Source organism: Zophobas morio, unplaced genomic scaffold (assembly GCF_036711695.1).
Source record: "Zophobas morio isolate AGI-343-1 ecotype UQ-CSIRO unplaced genomic scaffold, CSIRO_AGI_Zmor_V1 ptg000012l, whole genome shotgun sequence".
In the NCBI taxonomy this organism is placed as follows: Eukaryota; Metazoa; Arthropoda; class Insecta; order Coleoptera; family Tenebrionidae; genus Zophobas; species Zophobas morio.
Window position 1 is genome coordinate 16,445,624 of NW_026972117.1, and position 18,554 is coordinate 16,464,177.

At 30.2% G+C, this 18,554-nt stretch overlaps 1 protein-coding gene across 3 annotated transcripts in view; it reads right to left on the reverse strand.

Annotated features, from left to right (window-relative positions):
* Fhos (Formin homology 2 domain containing) overlaps nucleotides 1-18,554 on the reverse strand; it is a 279,471-nt gene that overhangs the window by 239,502 nt on the left and 21,415 nt on the right. For all 3 annotated transcript variants that reach the window (XM_064054589.1, XM_064054591.1, XM_064054590.1), the window contains exons 2-3: nucleotides 3,659-3,748; nucleotides 3,329-3,443 (exon numbers count right to left, since the gene is read on the reverse strand). In XM_064054589.1, the coding sequence (XP_063910659.1) occupies nucleotides 3,329-3,443; nucleotides 3,659-3,748 (205 nt within the window). The remainder of the gene's footprint in view (nucleotides 1-3,328; nucleotides 3,444-3,658; nucleotides 3,749-18,554) is intronic.

Here is an 18,554-nt window from a genome sequence, read left to right on the forward strand (position 1 = left end):
GAAAACACATGTATACCCCAACACAACCGCATGTATATTATTCCAGTTTCAGTTACAATTAATTTAAGTACGTACAATGAATTACAATAATGAATTTTGACTGTAAGTAGTTAAGGTTCATAATACGTAATTATCTTGAATTATTCTTAAATTTTAGTGCTTAAATTATTAGTTTTAGCAAATTACGCTTCAACATGGATACTAATAATATGTTCACTTCATAAGTATTAACAACATTTAATTGCTCTTAGTTATTAACTATTAATTTTGCTTAGTTACTCCAAATTATAGTTAAGGTTCATCATAACCAATTACCTTCAACTATTCTTAAATATTAGTCTTTAAGTAATTTGTTTTGATAAATTACAATTAAAACTGGTTATTTTACAATTGACATCCTTTAACTACACCCAATTAATTAATTTTTTTGAACTTTAACATTCATTAATTAGTTAATTTATTAACAATTTTAATAAGCATAGTAGGAATTTAACTTTTTAACGTTATGGTCGGAAAATATGTATACCTCAACACAAGCACATGTACCAATATTATCACTTAGTTTTATTTATATATAATTAATTACAACAATAAATTAACCATTGACTAAATTAGTTAAGCTTCATAACAACTATTTAATAACTACCTTCAGTTATTCTTAAATATTAGTTAATTTATTTGTTTTGGTGAATTATACTTAAATATTGTTACTCCAGAATTAACAACCTTGAATTACTGTTAGTTATATACTTTTAATTTTGCTTAATTACACCCAACTAAAGTTAATTTTATTGAACAAAACATTAATTAATTAGTTAATTAACTAAATCGTTTTGAGAAGCTTAATAACAATTTATTTTTTTAAATTCACAAATGGAAAAATTGTCATGTATATTACCTCATTCGAGTCAGTTATAAATAAAAAGACATTCATTAACAAATTAATTAATTAATTAATTTTAAAGCTTAGTAAGGTTTTTAGAATTAACCACTTTTAATTACTGCTAGTTATTAACGACTCGTATTAATTTTGGTTAATTACACACAATTATAGTTAATTTTGTTGAACAAAACCATGATTAATTAGTTAAATAACTAAATGACTTTAAGAAGCTTAATAACAATATATTTTTTTTAAGTTACTGGCGGAAAAATATGTATATTGCAATACAAACACTACAACACAATTAATTACAACAATGACCTAACTGGCGCTTCTAATTAGTTAAATTTAATAATATCTAGTTACCATTAATTCTCCTTAAATCTTACTTCGTAATATATTAATTTTAGTAAAGCATACTTAAACATGAGTGTACTTGTTATTAACCACCTTTAATTGCTAACTATTAACTATCAATTTTAATTAATTACCGCATTCTAGCCAGCTAAGTTATAAAGAGCTTAATAATCGTTTTTTTAAAAACATGTATACCCCAACACAACCGTATGTACATATATTATTCCGAAGTTTTAGTTATAATTAATTTAAGTACATTGAATTACAATAATTTTGACTGTAATTAGTCAAGGTTCATAATACCTAATTATCTTCAATTATTCTTAAATATTAGTGCTTAAGTTATTTAGCAATTCAACATGGATAACAAGTATTAACAACATTTAATTGCTGTTAGTTATTAACTATTAATTTTGGTTAGTTACTCCAAATTATAGTTAAGGTTCATAATAACCAATTACCTTGAATTATTCTTAAATATTAGGCCTTAAGTACCTGTTTTACTAAATTAATGCTTAGTGAGGCTTTTTGAAATTACAACTTTTAATTACTGTTAGTTATTAACTACTCCTATTAATTCTGGCCAATTACACCCAATTATAATTAATTTTGTTGAACGAAACAATGAATAATTAGTTAATTAACTAAATAACTTTAAGAAGCTTAATAACAATATATTCGCATGTATATTATTCTACATATTTAATTAAGGACAATTAATTACAACAATGACCTAACTGGTACTCTAATTAGTTAAGTTCCCTAGTTCCCTTAAATTGTCCTTAAATATTAGTTCGTTAATTTAAGTAAATCATACTTAAACATCAGTATACTTGTAATTAACCACTTTTAATTACTAACTATTAACTATCAATTTTAATTAATTACCCCAATCTAGCCAGTTATAATTAAGAAGACATATTAATCAGTTATTTAATTACATAATTTTAAGAAGCTTACTAATCGTTTTTTTTTTTGTGATGGTCGGGGAAACACAGCCTAACTATTAATTTTGCTTAGAAACACCAAATTATAGTTAATTTTATTCAACAAGACATTCACTAATCAGTCAATTACCTAAATAATTTTAAGAAGCAAAGGAAAAAAATATGTGAGCTTGATAACATTTATCTTATAATCGTTTCAATAAATTGTATTAACTGCAAATGCTCAAAAATATTATGAAATAATTTATGTTCAACGACTCTTGCTTTTCTATGATTCCATTTAAAAATAAACACGGGCTTTATTTTCCAGTAAGCTAGAATAGCTACAATAAATTTTATGGTTCAAAATAGATTTTCATGTTGATTTTTGTCTGCGTAACTACATTTTATTTTCCAATAAATCCGTATATTTTCCTGAATTCCGTAATGTATTAATTTATCAATTTCCATTAAAACATTTCTGAATAATATAAACAGGCAAACAGAAATGAATAACTCAAGGTAGAATTAAGGGATGTGTAACCGTCATTTTATCACGTAGTTTGTTAATTTTAGGACTGTGAGATTGAATTCGGCGTATTTCATTTATCCCACTCGTTGGCGTTAGGTAAAGAGTTGCATTACAGCACGTGTGAATGGGATAATTTAGATAAAAATATCTTTTTGATTTACTGAAATTGATTTTACAAAAAATTCTGAAGTTATAGATAAAAATTTGTAGGTTATACGTACGTTAACGCATTATAATCATACTTGCGGGTAATAATGGTTTTATTTCACTTGTAATGCATAAAACAGCTATTAAATCTTTGTGAACAGTCTAGATGTCAACGTCTACCAAATTCAAAATTGTTAAATTTTCCAATTTTTTTCTTTCTTTTTACTTGTTCTTTGGTCTGTTTTCCAAAAGATTTTAATTACTAACAATTTCTGTATTTTAAGTCGAAACAGATAACAATAGATATGTTAAACGTTAGTACACGACATGACCATTTATTTTCTTACAGATGATCCTTAACACATATTGCGTCCAGTGGTCCATCACTAATTAAAATGTTATTAATAACATTATCAGAGTCGGAAAATTAATTATCATTTGGAAATTAGAACTAGAACTTTACTTCTGTTGAATATACCGTACCCGACGCACTGCTGTCACGTTGGTAGCCTGCACCATAAGAGCCATACTTGTTGGCAATTCTCGTGGTGGCACTTTTATCGTCCTCTTGCTTCTTCTTGCCAAAGCCCGAATCGTACTGCAACAACATACAACAATGGCATTATTGAAAGTCACACTAAGAATGCCTATTACGCAAAGGGGCGCCACGACGCTAAATACCGACTTTAAAACACATCATTAAAGCTGTTAATGAATTGTGGTAATTGGCAGCGATGAGACACGAACTTAAAACACTTCCAATTCTTTTTTTCCACTGTAGATATAAATAAATCGTCGGGTGATTGTTCTTACTTTGGCTGAAGTCGTCGGCGTGCTTTCTTTTTTGCAGGTGGGTGCCGAATAGCTCGAGGAAGAGGAATTAGATGATTTGTTCCAAGGCACCTGGAAAAGAGATTTAGGGAATTAGTTGGACGTTTCGAATGGTTGTGTTTTACATTTTCCTTGATAACATGAATTAATCGTTGTATTTACAAAATAATGAGTTCGTCGAGTTTTGTCAGAATGCATGCGCTCTGGTTCTATGGAATGTGGGAATTTGAGTTTAACGTGAATTTCATTTTCGATTTTTAAGGTATTGTCTCCTGAGAGTGTAGAACGAAAAGTAACGGTGCAAGGCAGATTGAAACTTTGAGCCATGTATAATCAAGTAAGATACGCTTTTGCTAATTATGCACTCTGGTAACTGTACTCGCAAATGAAAGATTCTCATCTCTCATTCTGTTGTCCCAATTTCTGCCAAACAATGCCCAATTAACGAATTTTTTGCTAAATAATTCGGCTTCATAATAAACCTGCAATTAAAACAAAATGTTTTCTTTGGTTAACACTCCTGTAAATAAAGCGATAGGTTTAATGAAGGACCAAAAGTACAATGCAAGTATATTTGGTGTTACAAATTGCCAAATGTTTTTCAATTCATTATTTTGAGGCAAGAAAAAATAAAAGTTTGAGCTTTAATGAGCGAAATCAATGCTGTTTTCTAATAGCACCAGAAGACTCAGTTTTTCCAAATACCATATCCATATTGGTTTGTTTTCGTGTTGCTATATGTAGATTGTAGATATTTCTTCTTCGACTAACATAGTACATAATGTAATTAATTCTAATTATTTAAATTAGAATGTAATAGTAAATAACATGCTCCTGTATTTGTGGTTAATGAATCCGCCTTGATTTTTTATCCTAGACACCCAGTTTTTCGCAAAGAAATAAAAATTGCACAATAGCATTTTCTACAAGCATAAGAAGGCTGTCCAAGTCGTCGCTTGGTTAATCGAGGAAGAGTCGTCCTAATAACGCAAAGTTCAATCCCTTGATGGACAACTTTTTTTCTTACACTATGACTGGTAATATTGTCCATAATTTTTTAGCGTATAATTGATATTTCGAAAAATATAATTTTATAATTGTACTTCAGGGGCGAAGGAAGTTCTGTCGTAATAACCTTACACCAATTTTTTTTCATATTGACAAAACATGTCTTTCAAAATGTGGATTGATTATTAAATCACAGAACATGTTACAATATAAATTTCAACGAGATTTAGTTTGTAAAATTTTAAATGATGTCTAACAAATTTTCTTCAATTATACAATAATCTTAAAATCGATGTTAAATCAGTATAATCATCAGTCTAGTAGTGTAAACAATTATTATTTGTATAACACAATCGCTATTAGACAGACACTTATGCAGACCATATATAAGCGGAAACTGTTGAGTGATGACTGACGTTTTCGTGTTCTACAAGTTGTGAAACACTAAGAAAATTTGAAAATAGACACTCGTCAAAATGACTTTTCAATATTTCTCTGTGGTTTGGCAAATTAAATATAATGTTTAAATAATTTTTATGTAGACACTTTTGAGATGACGTCATCAAATTGTTGGTGGGGATGATTATCCAAATTTTGGTTAGCATATTACTATATAAATGGTAGTCCTAATACAAACAGGATATTAAAAAAATATAAGATAAGAGTGATTTTGGCAAATCAGATATCCTCCAAGAAAAGAGAGGGTGGGTGGGCGGGGCTAGTATACCTGCTAAGATAAAAGTGATTATGGCAAATGAGATACCCTTTAAGAAAACAGAAGGGAGGGTGGGTGGGGTTAGTATCTCTTACGAAGAAAATATTTTGGAAGTACAAAAGAATAAATATACAACATTCACTAAAATTTTCCTAAATAATTAAAAATAAATACAACATCCTTAATCGTAAACCCTAAAATTCTATAATGATTACTCAATTCTGGATTTCAATTTAGTTCTATTACAATCAAATAATAAAAATTTATATTCACCCTGCACAAGAACAATGAATGGAGAAGATTGTAAAAAAGAAAAATATATGTTTTCAGTGCAAAAACCTTGGACGCTTTTTATGAATTACCATTGTGGAAAATCCGGAAAAAATTACAGAGTAAGAAAACAGACATTACTAGAAAAGAATGCATTTATAAATCGGAGTGACTATTCGTACACACAGTATGTACGAATAGTACAAGAGCTATTGATACACACGGTGTGTACGAATAACTACAGCGCTAATCGTACATACAGTGTGTATGAATAGTACGCGCGCTGTTCATACTCACATGTAGGTACGTCCACATTACAAATGATACAAACATCTGTTCACACCATTTTACTCTCTTTACTGTGAATAATCTGTAGTTCGATTACGTTGAATATTTCATGATCATCAGATCATCAGATGGATAGAGATTTTGTATATAGGTATCACTCAGTAATTAGGCGTACTAACACAAGTTGAAAGGTTTTGGCGCCATAAATCTTCGATTTACCTTCAAACTCCAGTTCAAATTTAATGATTTTTACGACCGTTGTACGTCTTTTCTAAAACTATATGGTATACTTATGCTTTTACAAATCTGTGGCTATAAATCGCAAAATGGGTATAAGTGATAAAGAAGAAAAAGCTGTATTATGTCAAATACAAGCAAACCGTAACAGGCATTAGAAATAAATCCAAGAGACTAAGTGGTAGGTAGGGTGTTATTGAAAGGTACGTACAACAAAATTGACAGTTCTTCACGAAGTCTAAGAAGTCTAAAAAACTTATTTTGTGTTGTCAAAATTATAAGGGGAAAATCAACCCTTATCCAACCTTTTTAGACGCTACTGAAGGATAAATAGGTAAAATTAATTTATTTTAGTAAATCCTAGCAACTGTAACAATAAAACTTTTGTCAAGACTAAATGTTGCTATAGAAACGAGAGATGATCTTTTTATCAGAGGCGTACAACGAATTTGGACATAAATTTTAATAATTTTTATCTCTAAAAGGAGAACACTTTTACCTGAAATTTTTGTAACTTTTAGCACCCATACTTCGAGACCAACTGCCGATTTTATTTTGTACGTACCTTTCAATAACACTCTGTATATTAACATAAGAAACAAAACACAACAAAACAGTGCTAACAGACTTAACTTTTATTTTTTGTACTTTTTTTTTTTCAAAAAAACTTTAAAACAAAACAATGGAACTATTTTTAAGAAGATTATAAGAACTAAAAAAAGATAGTTTAATAATAATTAATAGAACATCTCCAAGTGTTCAGTATCATACTAAAGATTCTCGCTTTCACTGTAAACAGTACAAAACCAATCACCTTTCAGTTTTCGCTTGATATTGGCACATTTCTTTTGTACTGATTCCATTCGACATCTTGTTACAAATTCTGCAGTGCAAGTTCTTGATTTTTTTCGCAGTTATCAAAAAACGAAGTAGAGCAGAATAACCGGGTGCTGCAAAATCTTTTTGGACTAAAGATACATGCACTTCATTTTAAAAAAATTCTGATTTGATTAATTTTGGCTCAGTAGGTAAATGGGAAGTAGTATATTTAATAGTGGATTCGTAAGATAAACCAATCCATTCAAAGATCAACTTCTTTTTTTCATAATCTGATTTTAAGCTGTATTTTACTGGAACCCCAAAAGTTTGTTTTTTTCTTTTTACTTCCACAGCCGTTGACATGTGACCTTTAGGGCGCCCACAACGAATCATTTTTTTAGGAAGTTTAGTTGCTTTTAATTCAAACAAAAATTCTTCATTTAGGTTGGTTTTGGATGATGAAACAATAGTTTTTTTTGCCGGAGTAGGCTCGTTCATTTTTTGTAAAGAGCAACTAGGTAAAATATGATATTTTTCACTTTGATTCTACGAGATGGTATTACTAGTAGATTTCTGTCTATAGACTTCACTGTTAGCAAATATTTTTGCAAACGTTAATTGAACAGCATTCCCTACAGCATCTTAGATGTGCCAATCACAGCCTTAATTTTGAGGGATTAGTTTTTCTATTCTTTCCTCATTTGTCTTTGTTGCAGTTTCTTGGTGTTCATTATCCTGATGTTTATTATGTACCACTGCATTTTTCATATTGGTTTCGAGTATTTTCTATTAGTTTTTTGTTGTTATTGTTTATTTCTTCCAATGAATTACTTTGATTCAAGTCTTCAACGTAAATAATCTATCCCAGTAAACACAGTTACGTCGTAGCGATGTTAATGCCACTTAACTCTGTCTACGATCTTGTTAGCTGTTACATCCCAAACTGCGTACATTTGCTTTCCCTGTGCTATGTAATGTAATCAACAGTGACCCATGCTTGTAACATACTGGTGACATCCACATTGTTTCAGACTAGGGACGTGCTCGCTGGTACATCATCAAAACGTTGTGTTAGTATGTCGCTAGATTCTCTATATTTTGATGTATCTGTTACGTTTTATTTTAAACGTCAATATAACGTATTAAATGGACATAGACGTTACGTATATATCGCAACATCGTAAACATATAACTCTCAGTATATTTTATTAACATGATCTATGCGATATGAATAGGCATTTCAAAAAGTCTAGTTACCATTTAGGGATATGGATATGGAGAGTAAAATTTAGAGCCTACAGTAAATTATTATTTTATTCAATGTTTGAAAAAATATAATATGTAATAAGTAATAAAATACAAAAATTAATATAAATTCATAATATAAATAAATAAATATACCTATATATAATTTCCTAATTCGAAAATAATACAATATAATTTACACTTAAAAAAAGACATAGAAACTATAAACTGTCGTTGTTTTTCCTTTCTTCAGGCGTTGACTAGAATGCCGTAGCCACTCTGAGCAGCGTTGTTCTACTTCTTTTTCTATTGCGGAATGGGTCTTCATTGTAATTTCTTCAAAAATAAAAATTGTAATAAATATATTTATTGCAAAAAAAAAAATACCTTTCATAATATTCATTGTTTTTGTCCCAGCCATTTTGGAATTTTCCTACCGAACAAACAAGCTACAGCAAATTCGCTGAATTTTTTTTTTTAATATACGGCCCACATTGTTCTTTTTCCCATTACCACCTATCTGGGACAATAGCAGTTCCTGAAATAAGAAAAGAAGAAAATATTTTTATGTGTATATATCGAGTGACTCTGAAATAAGTTCGGAAAATAAAACCACAACATCACGAAGTAGAGAAAATTTTAAGTAATTTCTTTTATCTAGTCCTAATTCAGGGGAAAAAATATCAAGATCTACACCTCATTCAGTGCCATTTGTTTTCATCTAAGCAACACACAGCAAAAATAAAGAAAAAATTTAGTCACAATGGATTTAACAAGATGTTCCGTATTTGTTTCTTGAAACTGGAGCAGCAATTTAATTACTTTGAATCCGTGTGACAATTAAAGGATTTTTTTTCCGAATTTATTTGGAAGTCACCGCGTATGTATAACATACAGGGTGCTTCACTATAAGACTTTTCTGCAACCCACTATGTATGTAACGTGTTAAGCGAAATGTGTCATGTTTAGTAGATTCCTAAAAAGTGTTATAGTATTACAGGCATCTACCTGTATATAATATCCAAAATTATGTTATATGTAAGTACATATAAATATATTTAGTCCAGTCATTTTAGCATAAAAAAGGGATCAACCTCGGAATGAGAGACAATAAGCTCAATTTTTGTATACGCCTTAATTTTGGCGTTCTAAAAGTTGTCTCAAAAATTTCATAAAATCTCGTGTCTGCGTCGTAAGTTATTCAAGGTCAAAGGTCAAGAAAAACAGTTTTTTGCAATTATCTCAGTTTCTATTGCTCCAATGATGTTAACAATTATTATCATAATTGTAGAGCACAAAATTTGGGACAAATTTTATTTGAAATATTTTTTCATGCGCTCAATCGTTTTTGAGATAGAGGACAGTGAGCGCGTAGCGCTCGTCCATACGTACTGTAATGCAATCAACTGAGGATCTGTGAATACTACCTTGAATTTTGAATAATTTGTTTATTAATCAATTAATAGATTAATACATTGTATTTAATAACATTTTACATATTTTCAATATATTCATAGAATAATACTTACCTACTTTGTGTAATTAAAAACTCATTTAATGAAATATTTATTGTATATCTCAATTTATTTATATCTTTAAAATGTGTAAGTTTTTAAATACTTATTTTTCTATCATGATTATAACTGGAAGGTCTGGAAACAACAATTCAGGGCACCGAAGATGACGACTATGAAACAGAAATTCCCGAACGTCCAGAAGATGACGGTGAAGAAGAAGAAAATTGATACTTTTGTTCTTTAAATTATTAAAAATTTATAGATTTTCACTGCAATTCAATTTCAATCGTAAGAAATGTACAGCTGCTGAATAAAGATAAAATTAAAATATATTAACTCGTTTTACTTCCTTAAAATTTACTTTGAAAAAATTAATATAACTTTAAGATATATAATAATCTAACCTAAGATATACCTACAATAAATATGTCATTTAAAGAGTTTTTAATTACACAAAGTAGGTAAGTATCATTAAATAAATGTATTGAAAATATGCCAAATGTTATTAAATGCGATGTATTAACTGATAAATAATACAAATTTTTCAAAATTCAAGGTAGTATTCACGGTTGATTGCATTACAGTATGTATGGATGAACGCTGCGCGCCCACTGCCCTCTATCTCAAAAACGATTAAGTGTATCAAAAAATGTTTCAAATAAAATTTGTCCCAAATTTTGTGCTCTACAATTATGATAACAGGTGTTAACATCGTTAGAGCAATAGAAACCGAGATAATCGCAAAATAATGTTCTTCTTGACCTTTGACCTTGAATAACTTACGACGCAGATACGAGATTTTATGAGACTTTTGAGACAACTTTTAGAACGCTAAAATGAAGGTATATACGAAAATTCAGCTTATTATCTCTCATTGCGAGGTTGATCGCTAATTTGACTGGACTAATTGTATTTTTTTAACTTACAAAGAAACCTGGTTGTTGTAGTAGGCAGAGATAATCTTCTAATTCCTCAAAATTTGTTTATCTGTGGTCTTGGCGACATATCTTCTATTACTGTTTTCTTTTTGATTTGTCACATTTGATGACGTTTTCTTATTGGAGATTTGTTCACTCGTTTCCTTTAAAATTTATTTTGCTTCGCACATATTTTTTGTATTTGTTTCAAGTCTAGAGTAAAATTATGTTCATTAGCACCTAGTTCATAAAAAATTGCAGTAACATACCTTTGCAACATGTTATGGCAAAGCGCCTCACTTTCAAAAACAATCACCGTAAGTTCTTCAAAATCAGCGGGAGTATCTTCAGTGATTAATGGTGGTATTTCCAGCTTGTCTGAAAAAACTGTTGTTGTTATTTACGTACAGTTATCAAAAACAACAGAAGCATGTAAAAATTAAAATGGTTACTTCATTAGAATTATATTAACTTACCTAGTGTAAATTCAACCCACACAATTTTCACAAAACTGCATTAAAAATGAAGTGAGTTACGGATTCACGAGAAAGGTTCGGTGGTTGTGAACCAAATGGCCAAATGGAATTCGACAGCTTCACTGTGAGTGTGAAGTGCAATAACCATAAATACGGAAAAAAGGGATCGTCCGACTCATAGACAAACCAAACTAACAAACGTCCGACTGCACCCCCCAAACATCTGGTGGATAGTAAATGCAGAAGTTGAGCGTTATTTTTTCATTAGATAAAATAAATTTAATAAAATCAAAATTAACCACTCTCTAGTTTTTTTGCTACCCATCATCGCTTTATAAACGTCTTTATAAAATCAAAATTCGACGAATGAACTCTTCAAAACCTTGTCCCGTTTCAGGGACAATGGGCAAAGAATTTTTATGGCTTTGTTTGTGTCGTTGGGTCTTCCCTATATTACCCCAGATGTTTAAGGTGACCAGACGTTCGGATTTGATCGGAACTGTACCGATTTCAATAGTCTAATAATTCCGATTTCAAATTTCCTCCAATAAATGTTCCGATTAAAACATTCGTTCTGTGAATGTTCCGATTTCTATAAATCTGATAAGAATAAAGATAAATCCTCGGATAAATCACTAATTTTCATGAATAGTAATTTTATTTTGTGAAAAATTGGGAACAAAACTTGTATCGATACGGTTGTCAGCACTGTTTTAAATATCAGCAGATGTCAGTACTGTTAGTATATTACAACTAAAAATTTTCAAAGCAGTTATATATCAGATTACGATGGAAATGGAAACTAATGTTCCGATTTCGGACTTTTGAAATCTGGTCACCTTACAGATGTTCTATTTATAATTTGCCAAGCAGGTACTTACAAAATAACATTTCAAGTCAACAAGTTTACAGAAATAATTCTTAAAAATTATTACAATGAAAAAATACTTGTCTTTGGTATATTTCTAATAAAGCCGTTGTATTTTTCGCTCTGAATATAATTATTAATTAAGCATTACGAACTCACTGACGAAGGTCACTTTTTAAAGAATACGACGACCCACATCTAATTGACCATATAATCTTTAACAATAAATTTCAAATAATACCATAGTGGTTTTTTTAAATTTTGATAAGGTGTTGTAAAACTATTTCTGTTTCTGTTTTCATTCCAGGTACTGTATTTACGTAGGCAAAGGATGCCGTACGTGGGATTTTAGGGGCGGAAACGTATACCTGCTTAAATACTGTAAATACAGTGGTGTCGAACGAAGACAACAACAGAAACACACCCGATGAATTGGTTATTATTAGAGAGCGGATTTTATGAAATTTGCATATCCGTTATTTTTTGCATATAAGTCTTGATATTTAATATGTGAACGAATCATGCTAATTAAAAATGAATACAGCTATAAAAAAATTGCATATTTGCATATATTTGCCTTCTGCTGCATATTTCATGTAACGGGTCCATATTTTGCATTTTTATCAATTTTTGTGCTACTTTGAAAAAAAAAATGCCATTCGATCGGCATTTTTCTAGAAAAACGAAATTTCATGAATCATATTGCAAATATTGTCCTGAGCTTCAAATAACTGGGAAAGGTTTGGGTATTATAGTAGTTTGGAGGAACCACTGGGTGTTAAGCCATCCTTCCAGGTAAATTCGGGTCCTAATTACTTTTGGAAATACCGTTCATTTCAATATTTTTGTTCCTTACTTAAGTGTATTAATGGTATGTTTTATGGTGGTCGAAGGGACGTTATCCTATTATTTTTCATCGTGAGTTTGCATTTAAGTGTTTAAAGCGATAGAGATGTGTGTCTATATGTAGATAACTCAAGTTAATTTATGAATTAAACCTTTTCCTGAACTTATTCTTCAAGAAGGAACTGTGTTTTGTTGTGCCTGCTCTAATCCGATAAGTATTTTTACATCTGTGGACGCAGTACGCAGTTTTTCTATTTACAAATACATACTTTAGAATCACCGGAAAAATTTTTGTTAGAATATTTCAAAAAATATTTAAAAATAAATTGTTACCAAAATAGTAATTAAATAGTCGATTACTACTATTTTTTAATTCGTTCTGTTTACCTATATTTATTTTTGAGTATAAGAATATTATCTTAAAAAATGTCATTTATTTGTCAGTGAGATCTAATTAAACACTTTGCAATGTGATTTATGTATTTTTTGTAATAAAAGGTAAGGTGTTTTTGCAATTTGTAAATAAATTTTGTTCGGTTATTACGCTTTTTTTTATTTTTGGAGCATATGCAACTGCATATCTCTGCATATATTAAGAAAGTTATTGCATATTTGCATAAATTTGATGCATGTCATATGGTCATATTTCCCAAAATTTTGCTGCATATTTTCCGCTCTCTAGTTATTATACATACATTCTATTACCGACATTAAAAAAAGTCTACACTATTTCGTCATATCTGCTGCTTTATTATCAGTTTTCAGTTAGTTACATATTGGATATGAAATTAAGTGAATTTTTTGAATAAATAATAATTTAAAGATCAACCACGAAAATACTCAATTATAATTATACATTATACATTACCAGTTTATTTTAGAGCCCAAGATTACATTGGAAAAATCTAAACTTTTGAAAATTTAATGTTAAACAGATATACCTATAACTGAGTGCGAAAGTCAATACACAAAACTCGATGATCAATTATTGTTTCGTATTCAAATTATTATTTGTTTCCCTTACGATCAAAGTGAAGAAATTATTTAATTCATTTTTATTTAAGAACGATATCGCTGACCTTGAAATAGATTAGTTTTTTAATTTCGATTTTTTTCTTTTTGTTGCTTTTAATTAATTAATGGTTTATTAACGGAAAACTCCAATTACATAAGAAAAGAAATATAAATAATTTTTAAATAACTTAACATATAACTAAAAAAAAAAAAACAAATACAAAATATTTTTTTGTTGCCGATCAACATATTTTGCATTAGAATTAATAAAATAAGGAAATATATCATTTTATTTTTCGAGCTCATTTCAAAATTCTGTATATGTATAATTGTTTTTGGCAGTGACGTATAGGCAGAGGTTAAAAAATAATGTCTCATTACTAGTCTTAATTCGTATTACCTGTTAGATGGGACATTTTTTAATTCTGATCATTAACTATGTGCATTAAGTCTCTTGTTCTGTTTTATAAAGCGCAGGTCCTTATGGACATATAAAAATAAAATTATAAATAAATATACATAATTACAGGAAATATAATATTAAAAAAAAATTAAGAGCAACTCACTATTGGCGTCATCTCGCTTGTGCAAGATTTAAGACAGGGAAGAAATTTCTTTTTTTAAGACTCAGCATCTTTTGTTTATGAATATGCTATTTACTTGCAACACAAACATAAATAATAAATATAAAATAGAGCTATATAATACTCGATATGTATGTTTTTAAATATTTTTTGCTGTTGCCCTGTCAGAAACGTTAATTTTCGATTTAACATGCCATTTTGTAAAGTCAACTGAAAAACACTTTGCATAATTAACTAATAAAAATAAAACATTCCGAAGCATGTATATATATATATATTGATCAGATATCTAGTAACTACAGTTAACATTACTTATTGGTTACATAACTCCATTGTGATGTTACAAGGCTTACCTGTCAACTATATCGCTGCGACACAATAATGAGATATCTAGTAAATGCAGTTAACATTAGGTGTTAGTTACATAACAAGAGTACCACAGTTTGTTGTTTAAATGCTTATATGCAAGCTATATTGCTGCGACATAATAATGAGATATCTAGTAAATGTAGTCAACATTACGTGTTTGTTACATAGCATGAGTACTCCATTGTGATGTTATATAGCTTACGTTCTAGTTATATCGTTAAGACATAATCATGCGATGTACTTATTGTTCTTTTGTGAGTACGTACCTGTCACGTCAACATCACAACTGTGTTTACTGGGATTCTTCCACATTTTTTCACAGTGTGATTAAACATTTTCCTCTGTGAAATTCATTTCAATTTCTTCAATACCTGTATCAAGCACTTCGTTTTGTTAGTGACTGCATTTTTAGACGAACTTGCCAGTTCACATATAAGTACCTCTATATTCATTTCGTAATAATTGAGAAGCAATTTGGCGTCTTGCATTTTTTGCTTATATTTTTCAGTCCCAAACTCGGATATAACAATAGCAAATCTGGAACATAATTTTGCTGCTTATTCATATTTTCTGTTAGCTCTAACAGCTGTAGGTGTTGGAGATGCGAAATCCAATATTGTTACTTGTTGGCATGCATCATTTGCATACAGATTTTCCATATTGCTTGACGCTCTGTGATAACTTAAATAAAAATTCTTCTTCCAACGATTAAGCATCAACTTTTCGTCAGACGGATTCAAACCCATTTTTTCTTTTAAAGCCAAAATGTGGCAACATAGCAATAGCATTTGGTTAGAAAGCTGCAGTCACATTTGTCATTTTTCGTTTAGTTCTAGGTTTTCCTTAATTTTGTATCTTACCATAAAAGAAAATTGCTGCAGTAAAGATTTCCAAGCAAAAGGAGTAATTAAGTTGTGATATTTCCATTGATAAGTATCCCGTTTAAATTTAATTATTTCCTACTTAAGGAGTAAATCGTGAACTTCTTTCTCTTTCAATTGGTGATGAAGAAAACACCTTCTTGAAGTCAGTGAAAAACTGGTCCAAAGAAGACAGTTTTTCAATACCTGCTTTCAGCATTTGATTAATATTTTCTAATCTACTGGTTGTATTGTTTCCAAATGTTAGGCAGTGATGACGATATGCACAGACCCACTGCTCCTTTATGTCGTGCCAATTTTTCTTATAATATGCCGTAACTTTGGGAAAATTGAAACTTATTCAATTCTAGTTCTATATACTCTCCGTCACTATGGCTGTATGTTATCCTCTGTATCAAATTCAGGCACTGTTCTTTGTGGGCAGACGAAATCTTCATTTTATCCACAGTAATTTTCCTGCGAAACGTCTTTAGAGTGTAGTATAAGCATAATAACAGCCTAGCATCTGGAAATTCCTGATTGAAAATGTGAAGGTCCTTCATATCCTTATCAGTGAAAGTAGTTTTTGTTGCCTCCCAGTTAGCATTTTCTTTTTTGAATAACTGAGTCACTTCGCCTAAAGTAATTTCGTCCTCATCAATCAACAAAAAAGAACATATAATTTCACTATGTCCATTTTCATCAACAGTGAGTACAACGACATTCTCAGGTTATTGAGTTTGTAGGTGCCATCGCATATTAATATTTCCGGAAAGTACTTGAACATTTGTTTCATTGTCTTACTTTGGTAGTAAATTGCTCTTAGATTTTTGTCGCCATTTCGGAAAATTTTTACTGAGTCTCCTTCTTGAATAAGTTTTGGGATAATCTCTTCGAGTTTGTGTTTAATAGTGCTTTAGCAATTGACTTTATATTTCTTTCAGGGTTACGATTTTGTTTGTTTTTGACATAATATAGTTTTGTGCGTCTTTCGAATTGGCTTTCATTTGCATAAGATGCACCATTTCTTCTTTGTCGCTTGGATCCAGTTTGCAATTTCTAGCCATAAATTTGTAAGAGGATTCTTCAAGTCTGTGATTATGCATTTCTGTAATGCATAACTGATGATTATCGTTAATACTTATTTTTATACTAGCTGGACAATTATCTTGCATCGTTTTGTGTCTTCTTTAATTTACTCTTAAAATGTTTACCTCTTTTGGCACATGCATAATCAATTTTATAATATTGCACGTCATCACTACAGTTAGCGGCCTGTTTTTTCTTTCCTTCGGAAATTGTTACACTAATTCTTTTGTAAAAATATATATAATTCATGTCTTCGTAATTTTTTAAAGTTAGCGCCACTCTTCGTAAGTTTCGAAAGTTTTTCCGACTGTTAACATATTGTAACTTTATTATCTTGTTATAGAAAAGATGTGCAGTACTTGTAAAAATTATTAAACTCGATCTGGAATGTCTGGAGTTTGAAGGTACGTTGGGAACATTTGTGGCGGCTAAAGTTTGAAGTTATGCTTATATCTGCAAAGCTATGATTGGACTTATGTTAGTACACGTAATTACTGAATGATACTGATATACATACACGTACCTTTTATCTATTTGATGATGGTCACTAAATATTTAACGAAATCAAACTGAAAAATAGGCACAGTCAGAATCATTCGTGTGTGGGCGTACAATTGTGTGTACGAATAGCGCTGTAGTTATTCGTACACACTGGATGTATGAATAGCTCTTGTACTATTCGTACATACTGTGTGTACGAATAGTCACTCCGTTTATAAATTTACAGGATTTGAAGAATACAACAGGCATTCTTTTAGACGAAGCTCAACAATGCGTAAAAATGGCAAGTCTCGTGTGAATTGTTTGTAAGAAGCTGTTACACTCTGCCATAGGCCATAGAACAACGAAGAATGTAAAGTATGGAGTGTGTAAAACTCAACATTACACACCGCCACACTGAAGAAGTAATCAATCAAGTTTTGTGTTAGGTTACAAGACATAATCACACCCAACTATGTTTATTGGTGCTGCAATTTGCAGACCATGTAACTTTCACAATTCAGAATTTCAACGACACAGGTGCAAATCCTGAAACTCCAGTTCACTCCCACAATTGTACTTTGAAATTATAAAATTTCTTTAGTAAAGATGAATGACGTAATAAATTTTGTTTTTATAACTGTCACCAGTCTCCAGTCTGACACCTTTTACTACGTTTGTTTTAATTTGTCAACATATTAAATGTCTTCTGATTTTGCTTGTGGTTAAAATTACAAGTGTAAGTTCGAGAAAAATCATAAAAAAAAATATTTACGTCAATTTAACCTTCACTTGCAAAAACAAAATATCGATTTAGATAAATACAATAAGTGCATATATAAAAACGTGAAAATTTAGTCACTGTCGTCAGATTCAATCTAAACAATTTTTAAGTTTTTTGTAATGTTATAAAATGAAAAAGTCTATGGATAAAAACAAGATGCTTTCAAAATTGTTGTTCAAACTTTAAAGAATTATTTTTTCTCTGCTCCATAAATGGTTCTGAACAACGTGTCATAGAGTTGGTGCACCATTTTTTGAACACCTGCTTACATACAAAATTTTACAACAATCGGTTCAGTAGTTGTCTAATCAAAATCAACACAGACGACAGAGAGACGAAAACCGGAGGTCAATTTTTTTGTACGTAGGAGATGGAAATTTCTAGAAAACATGAAAGTAACTAGTCGCCCGATGTTTACGCCCTGGAAGTAAAAATTATAAAAATATATGTCAATTCAAAATCAAAAAATCGACCAAGAGCGCAATTTTTTTC